This window comes from Triturus cristatus, chromosome 10 (genome assembly GCF_964204655.1).
Source record: "Triturus cristatus chromosome 10, aTriCri1.1, whole genome shotgun sequence".
NCBI classification, from domain to species: domain Eukaryota; kingdom Metazoa; phylum Chordata; class Amphibia; order Caudata; family Salamandridae; genus Triturus; species Triturus cristatus.
The window spans coordinates 1,031,794,749-1,031,813,048 of NC_140593.1; the positions used below are offsets into that span (position 1 = coordinate 1,031,794,749).

The 18,300-nt window shown below is 40.0% G+C and overlaps 1 protein-coding gene across 1 annotated transcript in view; it reads right to left on the minus strand.

Annotated features, from left to right (window-relative positions):
• Positions 1-18,300, minus strand: part of LOC146796476 (uromodulin-like) — a 583,380-nt gene that overhangs the window by 34,148 nt on the left and 530,932 nt on the right. The window contains exons 16-18 of the mRNA XM_085629079.1: positions 15,187-15,346; positions 15,004-15,088; positions 5,675-5,728 (exon numbers count right to left, since the gene is read on the minus strand). Of these exons, the coding sequence (XP_085485205.1) occupies positions 5,675-5,728; positions 15,004-15,088; positions 15,187-15,346 (299 nt within the window). The remainder of the gene's footprint in view (positions 1-5,674; positions 5,729-15,003; positions 15,089-15,186; positions 15,347-18,300) is intronic.

Sequence of the window (18,300 nt, forward strand, 5' to 3'; positions counted from 1 at the left end):
ATGAGTATAGCTTTGAGAAGTATAAATAGGATGACTAACACTATTCTGAAGAAAATGTAAAGCATATGGTGTCCTGGAACATGGCCTGGAATGCTGCAAAAGCAGTGTTGTAGAGGAGTTAAACACACATAACACCATCGCTATAAAGGTGGCCCAAAACATGAGACAGGACATGGAACAACAGATATTTGATGGCAAGACTTAAAGGAGATTGTTCATGTATAGCTTATAGAGTCCTGAGCAAGGTTACAGGACAATTAAAGGGTCTATTGATGTGAGGCAGCCTAGAAAAGGCACTATCCCTAAAACCGTATTTTGAACAGGGGAAGAAACCCAATAATCTAATGGCCTTTAGGATTAGGAAGGCTCTAATCATGTCGGACAGATTAGCAATTCCAATAGCATTTTCAATACTGATGACATCATAATAAAAGTTTTGTCAGTGTACTAATATTTTCACTATCAATCCCAAGTCTGTGACTCACTGGAACAGGATTACTAACTGTCTGGTGCCCTCTATCACTGGTTAGATCATGCGTAAAATGAGAATTGGAAACAATAATATATCCAGGAGAGTTGACAAGGTAATAAAAGCACAGCAATGCTTAAGGGCCTGTGTGCCAGCTCAGACAGCTTTCCTGCTTTTTTTTTTTACAAAGAATATAATGAGCTCCTGACTAAATCCATATTTGCGGTCTGCAATTCATTTTTAACCTCAGTTTCAGTTTCATTTACCTATGAACGATTTAACCATAACCGTTTACTGAGGTCAGACAAGGAACCACTTGCATGTGGGTCTTAAAGACCTATGGAATTGCTTAACTGTGATCAGAAAATATTTACAAAATACTGGTTGATTGATTGGAGGGTGGCTGACTACTAGACTCATCCTACAGCCAGGGTTTACTAAATACAGGTGAAGCATGATATTGCCAGACAGCCACTGACCCGGATGTTAATAGAAGTACATGAAAAACTTAGTTTAGTCCTCATTTCTCTTAACACCAAAAAGGTATACGACTGCATGGAATCAAGCTACTTATTGAAAGTTTTAGACAAGACTAACTTTGAATCATGCCTTAAAAGTTACATGAGCTAAGTTAATTTGTTTTTATTTGTAGATTATATCCTTTATTCCTTCATTTAGATCCACCCTGATAGCCTGCTACCTGCTCTGCATTAGAGGGCTTATTGAAGGTGTATGGCTCTCACATTTATTGGTCAAAATCTACAGTTAGAGTTTCAGTCTGCTTTTCTCACAAATTCAAGAACATGGGCTGCTTTGGACCTTTGGTCTGATCAAATACTTAGGAGACTACCTACCTAAGGAACTAAATATATATATGCATACAAAGTCCCCTGTCTTTTGGATGCCCTATTTAGGATTTGTATTCGTGGGGGAGACCCTAAATTCTTTGTCTGGGGCAATACCATGTATTAAAATCCCTTGCCACAACTTCCCTACATAGCACAACAATTTCCTATATGGCACACTCATCCCGTATAGGTCCGAAGAGACATATTTCAAAAATGTCAAACAAAATTAGAAGCCTTCTATGTAAATGACATGGAACCACAGATTGCAAGATTCTCTGTTTATCAGTTGCTAGGTGATATTGGCTTGGGCTTCGTTCATGTATAAAGGTATGTACATGGAGCCCAGTTCTCACTGGTTCTGAACTGGTAATTATTGAAAATGCCAAAGCCTTAAGTCCTACTAGAACAAGAATATTCAAATCCCTTCGGTCATGTTATCTGCTTACCTTTGAAACACTGATGGCAAATGAGTGCCCATCGAAAGATACAACTGTGTTTTTTTAGACCACAGGGGATGGATTTCACTGAAGAGGGAGTCATCGTTTCCATCTTCTATAACTCTCTTACTATGGAACTTGAATTTTAAGGCGGCCATATTGGATAGGCGCTTTTGAGTTTTAAAAAGAGAGTATCCATTAATACTTAGGAATTTATACAATGAGTTCAATGTGAAGTGTTGTGAGTCTTCATTTTATGGACACAAGAAGCCAAGACGTTCATTTGTTGAAGATTTCAAGCCGATCAGGAAAATGCCCATAATGTCTTGATATACTGGTACCTTACTCAAGAATAATGGGAAACACTACATAGAGGCTTGGATGCATGTAGAAGAGGTTGTGACCGGAAAGAGATGCTGAAACACGTTTTGTGGTCTTGCCTTCTAATAAAGGCCTTTTGGCATTACAACCAACATTCAAGCTATAACAGGGAAGATTCTTCCACTACATTCCTTGGTGTTAGTGTTTGTTTATACTGAAGGTGAAGGGGATTACAAACAACTATCTATTCTAGATGCCAAACTACCCACATGCTCCTAGCAGCAAGACTTATAAACATCCAGATTTGGAAATAGAACCACCCTCCCTTGATGCAAGTCTGGTGACAATCTCTGAACTACAATATGGGTTTAGACAAGGAAAGGGTACTGTAGGTCAATGCCTTAATTTACATCTCATTATTGGGAAATACACAGTCGCTAAGCAGGGGGACCTTCATCTAGCTTTTATGGATTTGTCCACTGCTTTCGATCTTGTAAATCGGCAATAATTATGGGCCTTATTAGCCGTTTTGGGGCTTGATCCAGTATTGATTTCTTTTTTGGCTGTTATCCACAAGGATACTACCGCAGTCGTCCGCTATAGTGAAGATGGGAGTCAGACAGATGCTTGGCAGGTAAAGCGCGGGGTAAGACAGGGGTGCATTCTTGCCCCCCTACTTTTCTCGCTTTACATTAATAATCTGGGCGTGGTTTTAACCTCGGTTAGTAAAGATATTCCCAAAGCCGGCTCAAAAATGATCCCTGCTTTACTATATGCGGATGACACTGTTTTGTTGGCAAGAACCGCGAGAGGTTTACAAGCTCTTTTAAATGGATTTTATGATTTTATGGTCTCTTTAGACTTATTAATAAATTTCAAAAAATCACATTCCATGTCAATAGGTACGGGGAGTGCGAAAAGGGTTAAATTTTTCTGTAATGGGCAGGAATTAACAAAAGTGCAGACCTTCCCATATTTAGGGATTGTATTTGATGATAGAAGATCTTGGGTCATGCAACGTGCCCAAAAAAAGAATAACCTTGCTAGAGCAACAGGAGCGCTGTTGGGCTTTGCAAAGCGTTTGGGGTGTAAACCGCTTCCTGCTCTTATGAAAATTTATAGAGCTAAGTGTATTCCCATGGCCCTATATGGTAGTGAGGTTTGGGGTTATAAGGCCTCACCTGACATTCAAACTGTAGAAAATACTTTTTTTCGGAAACTGTTGTCTCTTCCCCCTTCTGCTCCAACTTTTAACATACACGAGGACCTGGGGGTGGGATATCTTACTGACCAAATATCTGTGGCCCCGCTATTAGGCTGGTTTAGAGTTTGGGCGCAGAAGCCACCAAATCTAAACCAACAAATTATTCAAGATTGTTTGTCCCTAGATGAAGCTATGTCTATCCCATGGATTAGCTATATTAAAAACAATCTGAAGTCACTTGTCTGTCTTGAATTGTTTAACAGTCCTTGTGCGCTGAGTAAAGAGAAAATCAAGGCCCTTAAGACCCAATTTTTGACTAGAGCGATGTTGTCGAGGGAAGGAGATGAGTTGGGGAAGCTGACAGTTAGGAGGTTTGTCATGCTAAGTTTAGGTGGTGAGATTCAGCCTTACTTAACCTATATTAACAAACCATTCCATCTGTTTTTGCTGATAAGGTTTAAACATGGCATGCTTCCTTGGCATTTGGCCTACCCCAAAGGCTTTTTCAAAGAGGGAACTTTGGGGCCTTGTCCTTGTGACAACATTTCTGAACAAAATACGTTGCACATGTTATTTTTTTGTAAATTTTACTCTTCTCAGCGTAAAAAATATATTCTTCCGATTGTTAAGAATTGTCAATTTGAGCAAGTGAGGCCTGCGTTGGCCTATCTACAAATGTTGGAGTCCCCTTTGATTTGTTTTGGGGTTGCTAGCTTCATCGTAGGTGCCATAAGATGTAGAAACAGGATTCAGCCCATTTAGTAATTCCCCTCATTTTCCTATGTGTATTGTGTTTAAAAACTGTTGAAGATGGAATTTTGAAGGAGAAATGATTTTATAGATTGTAACATGGTTGAACTAATTGAAAGACATACTTTTATTGTACTTAGTGCCAAATTGTATAGTATTTATTTTTTGTGTTAAAAATTTTTGTAATTGCATTTACCTGTACAATGAATTACTGTTCTGTGCTTTGATGGTTTTAAAATTTTAACCGAATAAAGCATATTTTGACTTTGACTTTGGTGACAAAGATGTGCCACTTATGGGCGATGGAGAAATTAACAGCAATATTCCTAGGAAAAAGTGCTAAAATATGACAAGATTTGGACCCATTCAGGACTTATGTTATTGGTGAATATGGTGGGAGTAGAACTCTGATATTCTACTGTAAATCTGGTCATCACAAAATCACTCCATTTCTCGACCTAAAAGCCAAATTAAACGATTATTTATTTATTTATGGTCCACATAAGGCCGAGATTCAGCATTCTTTTTTTGCTTCATTCGCCTAATGCATTCTGAAAGAAAAATATAATTCCTTGTGATGGATGACTTATTTTGTTTCTTGTTCATCATTATTATCTACACTATACCCCAACACCCTCTAACCAATAAAAAACCTTAGACATAAAGGTGACAACAAAAGGAAGGGAAGAGATAGAGCTATTAGATGATTAGTTACGCATAAGGAGACCAGGGTATCTATGATTACTAGTGTTAAGCATTAGAGCTCTGAAGTTGAGGACTTCAACTGATTACATAGTGTGATGTTTAACTTAATTTAGGGTCATGTAGAGGTGGGCAGCAAAATTGCATTCACTATAAATTGGTGAATATCCCTTTCTACCCACCACTGGCTCCTTACCCTCATTAAGAGTCGGGGAGCTCCTTTATTTTAAATGATGTGACCTTATTGGATTCTTCTGTTTAGAATGACCCTTCAGTGGCGCATCTGTTCCAATGTGGCTATCCTTGCAAAATCAGAAACCCCACACTAATTAAAGTGGACCTTTTTCCCTGCCTGTCACCACCATCTGAATTATATTGACCCTGATGCACATAGAGAAAACTCGTTGTTTCTAAATACAGCAACTCAATGTGGAGGTTTCAACAGGAAATCATGATATAGTGACTCAGAAAGCATTTCAATTTTACCATTACACAAATTTTCACCATGTCTGTTGGAGGACCATTGGTGAAATGTTAACTTTCTAAAAGTTTTCCATGGATCACCGCAGAGCCATTGGACATGGAGCTTCTATCACCCTACTGATTTTATTTTAACTATTTAACATTAACATGAACCAATATACATTAATTTAAGGAATTATTTTAACCTATTGGAACTGACTATCTATTATTGCTACATCACTATATTCTCCAAACAACTGAAAAAGAAAATACAAAATTATGTTTTTCATTATCCATTTCACAAAACCTTCAGACATGTTGATTCCACAGTGTTCTATCTTAAGCCAACATTGCAAGACACCAATTAAACAAGGGAATTAGGATACAGATAAAACTATGTTAAACTGAACATGAAAATCCTCAAAACGTTTACAAAGGTTACCAAATCAATTTAACTTCTAATCATAAAAGGCAAACTTACCATAGGAGACAGAAAGTTGAGCTGCAGGCACTGACACATTGGGTTTTCCATAGTCTAAAAAACAGAAATATAAATTCTATCAACAGCCATGACAGACAACAAAGAAAATTTCTACTCAAGACTTAACTTCTATTCAACATGTCAATTTTCTCAGGAATTGGCATGTGATATGGTGAATTTACTTCTCCCAAAGAAATGTTTGAAATCCATTGTGGATTAAGTAAATTGTCATGCTATGGAGAATAATGCCCTGGACCAGACGGAGAGACTTCAATCCCGGTGCAAGCAGTGCAAGGACTAGGAGCCTGATTTAGATCGTCATCCATTACAAAATACTGGGGTAACCCAAAAGGAATCACAATTACCTGGATACTAGATAATACAGAAAACAATGGTCCTTACGGACAGAAACAATAGAACAATTCAATTCAATCATCCTAAATCACACTTCAAAAAGATGTGTAAGATAACAGAACAAATGAGTCAAAAAATCATCACACAAACATACATTATGATTTATATTAATGCTGTACACCCACTATATTCATACATTGGTCCCTCCAAAAACCATAGCAATGTGCTCAATAGAAAGCGCTTGTGCATAAAGGGTAGACCCCAGAGTTGATTCTCTAGGCTTTGGAAGTGCGGTCAGCCATATTAAGACATATTGCGGACATCAGTCATTACGAGATGTCTAACTATATAATGGCTGCACCAAATCTGGCCATGTTTGGTATCAAACATGTTGGAATTATACCCCAACACTGATTACGGTATTGGAGGTATGATCCCATGTACTGGGGGGCTCCTCAGAGGACCCCCCTCTACCTCCGGTTACAGCCTTTCAGGGTCAGCCAGCAAGTAAGTGCTGCCGCCAACCACAGACACGATTCTGCCCTCCTGCTGCTGAGTTGAGCTCAGGCAGGGAAAGGTAGAACAAAAGGTTTCCGGTTACAGGGAGGTATGACCACCTCCCTGCGACAGGGCTGGGGTGGGGGATTTCCAGCACCACCAGACTGTATTAAAGGGCACAAGTGGCACCCTCCTTGCATACTCTGGTTTGAGCCAGTTCAGCAGCCCTTGGTTCCCGCTCTGGAGCAAAACTGGACAAAGAACAGGGAGGTATCCTCCCCTCTGTCCAGCCCCTTCTCTGAGAGGGATCCCTGAGTTGTTCCAACCCCTTCGTTGGGTATTTAAAGTTTCCCCTATGGGTGGGTCCTCAGATTTGTCGTGGAACAAGACTCCTCTCTGAAACCACGACACTATTTGACCGTCTGGACACTTGGACTTCGCCTGGAACCGATACTACTGCTGCTCATAGTCTTGCTGTTCTTCAAGTCTTCTGCCTCATCTGTTCCCCGCTCAGGTCTCCAGAAGATCTGTGGGGATCAAGGACATCCAAAGAAATCTCCCTTGGAGTGAAGAAGCCACTCCCTGCATCCGCAGGTACTGCGACAAATCTTACTGGTCTGTTGCTCCCGTCTTCCAACAGACTTCTCGAGGCTCAGCAAGACAGGTGGTGGTTCCGTGGCTCTCCAGAGGCCTGATCTGTCTTCTCTGCAATTTGGAGGACAGTATCACTAGTTAAAGTGGATAGAGACGTACGACCTCTGACTTCCAAGAGACATGACTAACAATGCAGTCCCATTGTGCGGGATATGCTAATTATATATAGCTAGGAAGCCATACAGAGGGCATGGGCACACCATCAAGGGGGCCTCTGACTCGGGTCAGCACCTCCCTTGGGGTGTGTTGTTAAGGAGATCGTGATTGCCTTTAATTACATCCTATGTGTAAGTTTAACATTCTCCCTTCTATAGCCATATACGTATACATTGTTTATCTTTGACCTGTGGGGAATACATGCGAATCGCCAACTGTTGAAATATTATTGACACACCTAGTATCTCTACCACAAAGAGCATTCATAATTGTAGGTGGGAATTTGAACTACCAACTTGAGCCATTGGACAGTAATACTAATGATTTTATGCATTAGGAAGATAGAGTATGGTCTATTCCTGAATTAACACTCCCCTCTTTTAGAAAATGGCCCCCCCTGGCCCTACAGCCTAAAGTGTTAGTTTCAAAACAGTACATTAGCATATGTAATGGAAGATCCTCCTCTGATAAAGATGGGAAGCACACTTTTAACCACATTGATAGTACCAGATTTATAGATTATATACTGATAGATGTAGGGCTTTGGCCTTGTCTTATTGGTATGGCAGTCACACCAAGGCACAACAGCGACCAAAATGCCATAATCCTTATCCTGGATCTCCCATTTGGAAGGGGGTCAGTCAGTTGTCCAACTCCCTTGATAGTAGGATCCAATTGTCCTCTAATAGGCATAGAGTAAAATGGAGCACCATGATATACTCACAAGATCTGCTTGGATCAATGTACAAACTAATAGAGGGTATCCTTGGGAAACTGATGAGTCTGGATTTGGTCCTAGCCCAAAGTGAGTCAGTACAGAAGATTGGAGCATTACATAAGTCAATGTTTGAGGGACTCACAAATTATTTTTTCATATGAGCTAAACCTGCGGGAAGCTAGATAAACCCTCCCTCCTGCTTTAACCAATCTTGCCAGAATCAAAGTTTGCCTTAATCATTTCTATTAAGCAGAAGAACAAAGGGATATTTCCGGTTAGGAGGGCGGTTTACAAAAAAGCCAGATCTGAAGCAAAAAAGGAATGTGATTAAGGGAGGTGGGAAGGTCTTTTAGCTGCCGCAAAAGAGGGTAATCACAGGGGGTAAGGAGGGCTTTCGCCCCATTGGCAACAATATTACTGCTGTCGCTTGGATAGAATACTTTATTGACATATATTGTTCGGCGGAAGGAGAATGTGCCTGAATCCCAGCAGAAATTGGTTCCCTCAACCTAGGGTCTGGTGAAGAGTTTGTAAGAGTAGAATACCCAATCATCACGAACCAGGAAGTGTGCTCAGCGATCAAGAAGATACTACCCAACAAGGCATCAGGGATAGACAGGATCCTGGATGACCTGTTTCTTGCTGAAATCAATGTCTGGGGCCCATATTTAAGACATACTTTAACGCCATTATAAATGAGCTAGTCATTCCCTCATCATACTATTCTACACTCAAGGGGTCCCCTCTCTTACCAACCAACTATAGGCCCATCAGCCTTATAGATAGTACACAAAAGCTGCCCAGCAGAATCATCCTAGATAGACTACAGGATTGCATAGAGGCTATTGCCATACTCACTCCATTACAAGCTGGCTTTCGCGACTGCACTTCCACCATTGACCAAGTGTTTAGGCTTCAGCAGTTATACTGGAAAACTGCAGCCCTTGAGGGTGGGCAGTTATATCTATGTGGTGTATGTGTATCTACAAACTGCCTTTGATTTGGACCCCAGGTCCACGCGCTAGCAAGTGTTAGTCAATACGGGGATCCCTAACTATCTCCTAGGCATGTTTATAAGCCTTCATAAGCACTACTTTCTCAAAGTTAGATGCAGTCGTCTGTGAGTAGTGTTTGAGCCATTTCCTGTCAATAGGGGGTTAAAATAAGGCTGTGTTCTTGTCCAACCCTTTTCGCACGCTATGTCAATGGCTTGATAGCCCACCAAAACTCATGTGAGAGTGATGCACCAAGATTAGTAATATGAAGGTCCCAACTCTAATGTTTCAGACAATACGTTCCTCTTGTCCAAATCTCCTATGGTGCTAAAGAACATCCTAGATAAATTGAGTAGTTTCTTCAGACTGAGGGCTTAGAAATCAATCTGGCATAAAAAAAATATATGTTGCCTACCCCCCACACTGAAGGGGACACCTCTTGAGCAGGTGCAACCAATTGAAAACCTTGGGATCACCCTCACTGAGCACTTGGAGTGGACGACACACATCTCAAAGCGTAGACTTAAATTAGAACATCACATAGGGGGATTTTCAAAAGTTTCGAGAGGCACCTACTCCAGACCTATCTCGCTGGCAATTTAGGTTTATGAACACCAAGCCCTCGGTGCTGCTCTCTATGGAGCTGAGTTATGGGGCCACAAGAATGTAATTGCCCTTGTGATCTCATAAAACCGATTCCTGCGGCAGCTGCTAGACTTCCCGGTTAGTACTCCACTGCTTCCCCTCAGGTTGGATATGGGGCTCAGACCAGTCTCAGATGGGTCCGGTCTAAGACCCATCCTATACTGGAGAAGTATATGGGCTATCCCAAAGCTACATTCCTATTGACAAGGGCTGGAGGAAGTATTTAATCTTTCGGGGGTCTAGAGCGCTTCCCTGGCTAAAGTACGCTGGAGAGATTGTGAGGATGATGGGGAACAAAAGATTGTGGGAGGACGCAAGGGGAGACTTCTTCTCTTATTTCTAACATGGCCCTAAAGAGAAACTTCACACAGCTTAAATTGAGTCCTCCTTTAAATAGGACTATTTTGGGCTCCCTGACAGATACCTTCCTCATGAGGAAGGACGATTATAAAGCAGAGCAGTATCTCGACGAGATCCAACCTGCACTGGCAAGGAAGCTATTCATACAATTTAGATTTGGGATCCTGCCACTGCATACAGTCACTGCCAGCTGGACCCTCATGACAAGAACAATAGAGCAAGTGTGCCCGTCCTGTGGAACCTCGCCTGAATCAGGGGTACATGTCCTTTTTTTTGTCTAGCATATAAGGAGGTCAGGGCCAAATGGATAATTCCAGCTTTTTGCAATCTAGGAGCCAGGCAGTATTTGTATGCCTACAGGATTCTGCAAACCGATACAAACCAATACATTGTTTTTGCTGTTTCCAGGTTCGTATGTTTTATATGGCAAATCAGGCACAAACTTAGTTCCACATCACCCAACTCAAGTGACATAGAGCCTGAGGCAGCATATCACTAACTGTTAATTCTCATGTTCATAAGGTAAATTTGCACTTTATGATTGTGGGGTTAACTCAGCACTTTGCCTACCTTTTGCACAGTCTTTTACTTGACGTTTAAAGTCCTCGTTGCAGAAACATCCCTGTCTGATCAGTGGTACATCTTAATATATTTTTGATTACTTTTTTACTGAATGTTTTTATTTATATGTAATTTATATTGTTTTTATTGATTTTAAATGTATTTTTTCTCTTTCCTTTTATAGCTGTATGCCAAAATAAAGATTTGATGATGAAACCTAAATAGACCTTGTGCAAGATTGTGCCATTATTGCTTGAAGAGGACTACCAGCTACTTCAATCAATCAATCAATCAATCAAGGCTTGGTGAAGCGCAGCTACTCACCCGCAAGGGTCTCAAGGCGCTTGGGTGGGCAGCTCTGTTGAGTTCTGGGGTCATCTGAAGACCCAGGTCTTGAGGTCCTTCCTGAACTGGAGCAGTGTAGGTATTTGTCGGAGGTGGAGGGGGAGGTTGTTCCAGGACTTAGCTGCGAGGTAGGAAAAAGACTTTCCTCCCATTCTGGTCTTGTAGATACGTGAGACGGTGGCCAGAGAGAGGTCAGCTGATCGGAGGTGTCTCTTGGGTGCGTGGTAGGAGAGACGGTTGTTCAGGTATGCTGGACCGATGTTGTGGAGTCACTTGAACTAATAATCCACATTTTTGCCTACAGAGAGGAGGAACTGAGGGGCAGATTTACGTTCCCTGGTGCCTCCCTGAAAATCAGCAGGGATGCGCCAGGGAAGATGCGTCACACAAGTTTGCCCGTGCGCCACTGCGGATGCGCCGCATTTACAATGAGGTGCATCGTGGCGCAAGGACAAGCAGATGCATGACGCATCTGCCGGCGTAAGGTTGGCGCAGTCCTGAAGTGGTGTCGCAAGCGCAACGCAACTCCAGCACAGTTCCAACCTGGCCTATCCCTAACATGGTGCGTCACGCCTTACGCCTGCTTGAAGCAGGCGTATGGATTTGACGCACCAGCGTCGAAAAAGTGAATGCGTAACATCTTGTAGATTTCACTGCGTCACTTTTTCAAGGCCTTTTCCGACGTAACGCCCACCCTGCATACATTAAACCTGACGCGGGTTTAATGAGGCGCAGGGCTTTACAACGTGATGCATCTCCCTAGATGCGTCACGTTGTAAATCTGTTGCAGCATGGCGCTAGCTTTGCACCACCGCTGCATCACAAAAGTGACGCAACGGTGGCCCAAAAGTGGCGCACAGGGCTTGTAAATCTGCCCCTAAATATGTCTATAGGATATGTCACAACTTCTAGAGCCTGAAAGTCAAGACACTCTTTAACTTGGGCAATAACCTCAAGCAATTGGCAACCTTGAGACACTTTTGCCCTATGAGGCTCAGACTCATATCGACCTATTCATAAACTGCATTTAGTAGTATATTTAGTAGTACTAAAATAGTAGTATTCCCAGACACAAAATATTATTAATTAATCTATGTGCCGACGTCTCTGTCTTCAATTATCCTATCTTTTCTGAACATAGATCTCTGCCACGACTGTGGAAATCTACGCACACACTCCTACATATTAGCAGTAAAGTGAAGTGGCTTGAAAATGGGGAATACTTACTACTAAATTAGAGGGGTTAAAGGTAGACTAAGGAGGGGTTTAGGGAGGTACATGCATTCTCCCACAGAAGAGTTATTAATTACTAGTTACAAACTCCACTTCTATAGTTATTAAAGCTAAAAAGAACCCAAAGTACTGATAAATGTACTTCAGCTCAGACCTGGAGTAAGTCCAGCACCACTTGCAGCCGACCACAGGTACTACACAACATTCCAACAGAAGATAATGGCCAAAGGGACTTAAAATAAAATTCCATGGGAAATATAAATACATTTGATTTAATGTTACGAAACGTATATATAAATAAACAATAAAAAAGTATTTTACCATAAAATATTTTGGTAACCTCCTTTAAATTTACAAACATAACTTTACTTTATGAATAATATAATTAAATGTATTAAAATTCATTGAAAATCTAACTTTTAATGAATACATAAATATAAATATTTTATTTTAGGTGGGATTTTCTAAAATGCATCTTTAGAAAAATAACTTTATCTTAAATAGATTTCAAGTAATTCAATATTAATTCAATATTAAGTTATTAATGCTGGGGTATTCATTTATGTTGCCCTACATTTAAAAGAAAATGTAAAACTATTTTACAATAATATACAGCATCAAAATATTTTTGCTCTTATTTTTTAAGTTTGATATAGCTGTATATCCCACTGTAGCGGGCTATACCGGCATTAAAGGCCCGCTTACGCGTTCGGCGAGTGCCTTCAACAAGGGAGCAGGCCTTTTATGGCCGGTATAGCCCAGCTACTAAAGGCTTTAAATCTATTAGAACATTCCGCCCCATCAGGGCAGAATGTTCTAATTTGTAAAACAAAGGCCTCAGGCTCTGTGAGGTCTTGTTCATAGCTGTTGCTGTGAATGTGATACAGCTAACAGCCGTGCAGGGCCAATTCTGCTAGCTGTTGAACATTCATAGCAAGAGCTGTGAAAAGGGGCTGAAGTCAGCCCCTGGTTCTCCCCGGCTCGGCAGAACTGCTTTTTGTAGTTCATCCATGCCAGGGAGACCCAGGAGCTGAGCAGCATTCCCCCTACCTCCTTCTGGTGCTCAAGTGTCTCTGAGCTAGAGAGGAGCCTTTGCCTTTTGCTTTACCTTGCCCTCTCCATGTGTTTTAGAGAGGCAGGGAACGAGAACGGCAGAGGCTGCTTATAAGAACTTTGAAAAGTTGAGTGCAGCAGGCCTATAGCAGTTCTTCAATGGAGCTTCAACATTCCAATATATTAATAAACTTTTACACTTTTTTCCAATACTTTTTACCATAGGGCGATCTTTGCTCGGTGGTGGAGATTTCCGCCTGTGTGTGAAAATGTACTAGTAATTACTTTATAGTCGGAAATTAGGCTTCCCTCTCTGAATTCAGGAGATGGAGGTAACATTGAGTAGTAAATTTATTCTCGGAAAGGGTGACTAGGCTAAAGTAGTGCATTTTCTACAAAGTGTGAGAGTAATCTTACAAGAGTAGATTTGCTCACGTGTAAGTTTACCTTTGGGAATAGGTCCTATAGTCATCTGCATCATCCTAATTGACTCCAGGTGAGGCTGTTGGTGTGAGGATGCAGTGCTATGCTCACTGCCTTGTCGACAACATCTTGCAGCTCAGTAGAGGAAATATTAAATTCTGGAAGGGCCAGCTTTACCATCATAAATATAATGACTCTTTCAGGCACCTTCCTTCCCCTCCATGGTCTTAACAACAATGGTCTGCTGAGCTATGGACAATACTATCCTTTCAGTTCACACCAATTACCATCCTCGACTGTAAGTCACTTTCTGAAATCTAGAACAGACTGTCGAAGGGCATGCTCCAAAAAACAGATGCCCCACTTGCCGCTACAGCAGGCAAAGAGGGCCAGCAAGAGAGCTACACCTGGTAATAAAATAGAGCTTACTTTGTGAGCACTAATTAAGAAACCTAAAACAAACAGAAGATAAGCATAAGCGCTTATCTTAATGAAGACTCTCCATGTCCTCCTGACAATATAAAACAGGAAAATCTTTCCCTCAGAATGTGGTATACCAGAAGGGAAGAGGACAGGAGAGGTTGAGGGGTATAACAGGGATCAAAATGGTTGTAGGGCTAAAACCTTTAGTTTTTTGTTCTGTATGGTCATTGTGTAATGTGTAGGGCATTCAATGCTACCTGTCTCTTGGGTGGGATCCATCATCGCATGGTGGAGACTGGGATGACAAAGGAAGGATGTAAAGGGTAATGAGTATAATAGGTATTTAAAATAGGCCAGTGAAACTGTAACAGGACCTTGTAAAAACTACTTTTGATATAACTAAGTCTTGGTCTGAGTTTCAGGTGTACGATTTGATTATACTTATATTGAGTCTCAAACTTGACATTAGAAATAGGTTACCCAATCATTTGAATACAATGCTTCTGTAGTTTGTGGAGAATTCCTGGAATACCTAAATGTCTAGATGGAAATATTTTCAGACCGAGGGCCAAATTCACAAAGATTTGAATGGCCTACTCTTGGAGTACTCCTGACCTACTGCTGAGTTCACATGGTAAGCATAGAGTACTTCTAACTTACTCCTGAAAGTGCCGAGTAAGTCAGGAGAACTACTTGAGTAAGTCAGAGTAAAATGTTTGTTAATTAAGCCCTTCACTTTTATGTCATCCAAGGCAGAGATCAACAACTGCTTTTCTCTAGAGCCTTCATAGGCTGTGATGAAATACAAGTCTCTAGGGAGGAAAGTGAACACACAAACAAGAGTAGTGAGGAGTCCATGTAAATCAACAAGTAACAAATCAACTGAGTGGTAGTAAAAAAACATATATTACCTGAATTATTGATTGGCCCCATCATTATTTTATAATTTCCTGTTGCATTTGCAGGGTTCTGGAGAGTTCTTGACCCGGAACAATACTATTTAAAAAAAAAAGCACATCTTCTGTTATAGACACCATGGCCATTTTTCATTTACCTGGAGTAATTAATGTTATTGTTGTCAATTTGGTACTTACTGGTGTGCAGTTAGTGTCATAGTCGCAGAAGCTCACTTCACAGTGCATGTAAACGTAGCTGTAATAACTATTAAATTTAAACAACTGGACAGAGAACTGTCCTAGTGAATAGCCACCATTCTGAATAACTGTGACAGTATGATCTTGAGGATTTGGACAGCTGTGGAAACAGAATCATAAATGTTTGTGCATTGCTTGAAGATGTAATTTATAAGAAAATATCTGTTTTGGCTCTTAAAGTACAAACTCCTACAGACACAACCCAATAGTTAAAACTTAAAATTGCTGCACTTTTCATAATAGGTTAGTGTTACCCAAATAAATGGTGCCCGATTTATTGACATTTGAAGGATGAAATCTCTGAGTGGCCAGCCATGATTTTTTCCTGTGGCCAGTAAAACAAATATTCCCTTGGGTTGTGGAACGAATAGGGACAGGATACAAGGTTCAACTCACAACTAAGTCTTACCTAACAGGGTGCACAATAATACAGCTCATCAAGGAAAATCCCACGTAATATTTGAATCAATTCCTAAATAGCACTATAGTTATTACAAAATTCTTTTATTATTAAAAAAAACTGGTTACAATGTTAACATTTCAATACACATCCTATATATCACAATTTTATGCAAAATAATTCATAAAAATAATTCATGAAGAATCACAAATTACATATAATACAATCAGTTTACACGATATACCATGACATGAAAAGAGAACCGGGGTTAGACAGTATACTTTGTCTTTCAAAGATACATATCCTATGGGACAGTTTAAAAACCTGGCCTGGATACACTCGTTATTTTCTTATCTGCAGGTCCAAATTTTCCCTTGGATTATGATCAGTGATGCGTCGACGCGTTTCGATGGGTTTGATTATTATTCCATCTTTTTCAAGACAATAGTTAATTTGTTTATCTCTATGTTCCTTATTGTATAGCTTGGTTTACATTCCCTGTATAAAACAAGTATGTATAAAGAATGTTTAAATTACACCAAAATGCTAATTACTATGGCAGACACAATCTACAAAAACCCTATACTTTCTTATGTTTTGCTTTGTTATGCACATCTTTAAAAACCAATTAAACACCATTTAAAAAAAACACGATTCTACAAGATTCTTGCATATAGGCAATAAAACAAATCAAATGTCACCATTTATAAATACACTGTGCCAATATTTATAAAATTTGCAATTCATTAAACATTCATGGGCCTCAGTTCTACAGTCATTGTCGAATGGATCTCATATTGTTACTTCAATCAAACCTAAATCCTTACTAAATCATTATATGGGTCAGACCAAAAACTACACATACAGCCACTTATTCCCTTGCAAGAAGGTCAACTTGTCCCCCAATCTTGCAGCGCTTAGTTCATTACATCTTGAGTCAAAAGTCTTATAGGTACGTTCAGTTCTTCTACTGATTAAATGTGTTTTCTGTTTGACTTTTCTTCAGTTAATGCAGATACTCTGAAAGAATTTAATAGGGCACAAAGTAAGCAGAGTAATTCTAATACTTTGGCTATATTCCTTACTCGAGGATCATGGGGGCTAATTATTGCTATCTCAACTGCTTAGAGTGATCGATGTACTTATACGTTCTAGCTTTCCTTATGGCCAACCCGAGGCGTTACTTTAATTTCCTGCTGAGTGGCTTTATATTTCAGTGCCTGGAAAGAGAAGGGGACTATTACTTTTAACCATTAAGTCGATAGGGTCCCTGCATTCCTGCTCATAACAGCACAGTACATTCAGCCCATGTCATACCTTATTTACTTATTAACTTTCTTGTGCGCTCTCCCGTCTCTGTTAGTTCGCGAGAGTAAAGGGGTTGTTTTTTTGGGGGATTCTACACCTCCTCTCACTTGCTGCAGTAGAGGGTAAATAAAAAGGCCCATTATATTTAATGCTGTGAACAAACTTTCTACAGTATTTTATGCTAGTAGTAGTTCCCTGTTAGCCTACCGCTATCTACTACTAGCATAAAAGACTGTAGAAATGTTGTTTACACTATTACATATAATGGGCCTTTTTATTTGTCCTCTAGTGCAACAAGTGAGAGGAGGTGTAGAATCAAAAAAAAAAACCTCTACTCTCGTGAACGAACGGAGACGGGAGAGCGCACAAGAAAGTGAATATGTAAATAAGGTATGACATGGGCTGAGGGTACTGCGCTGTTATGAGCAGAAATGGAGGGACCCTATTGAGTTGATGGTTAAAAGTAATAGTCCCCTTCTCTTTCCAGGCACTTAAATATAGTAGCCAATCGGCAGGAAATTCAAGTGACGCCTAGGGTTGGCCATAAGAAGAGCTAGAACATATAAGTACATCGATCACACTAAGCAGGTGATATAGCAATAATTAGCCCCCATGATCCTCGAGTAAGGCAAATAGCCAAAGTATTAGAATTACTCTGCTTACTTTGTGCCCTATTAAATTCTTTCAGAGTATCTGCATTAACTGACGAAAAGTCAAACAGAAAACAGATTTAATCAGTAGAAGAACTGAACGCACCTATACTTTTGACTCAAGAGGTAATGAACTAAACGCTGCAAGATTGGGGGACAAGTTGACCTTCTTGCAAGGGAATAAGTGACTGTATGTGTAGTTTTTGGTCTGACCCATATAATGATTTAGTAAGGATTTAGGTTTGATTCGACTATGATGGTATAGAATTGTGATCCATGAACTTTTAATGAATTGCATATTTTATAAATATAGGCACAGTGTATTTATAAATGGTGAAATTTGATTTGTTTTATTGCCTATATGCAAGAATCTCGTAGAATCATTCTGTTTTTTAACAAAATGGTGTTTAATTGGTTTTTAAAGATGTGCCTAACAAAGCAAAACATAAGAAAGTATAAGGGTTTTTTGTAGATTGTGTCTGCCATAGTAATTAGCATTTTGGTGTAATTTAAACATTCTTTATACATACTTGTTTTATACAGGGCATGTAAACCAAGCTATACAATAAGGAACATAGAGATAAACAAATTAACTATTGTCTTGAAAAAGATGCAATAATAATCAAACCCATCGAAACGCATCGACGCATCACTGAACATAATCCAAGGGAAAATTTGGACCTGCAGATAAAAAAA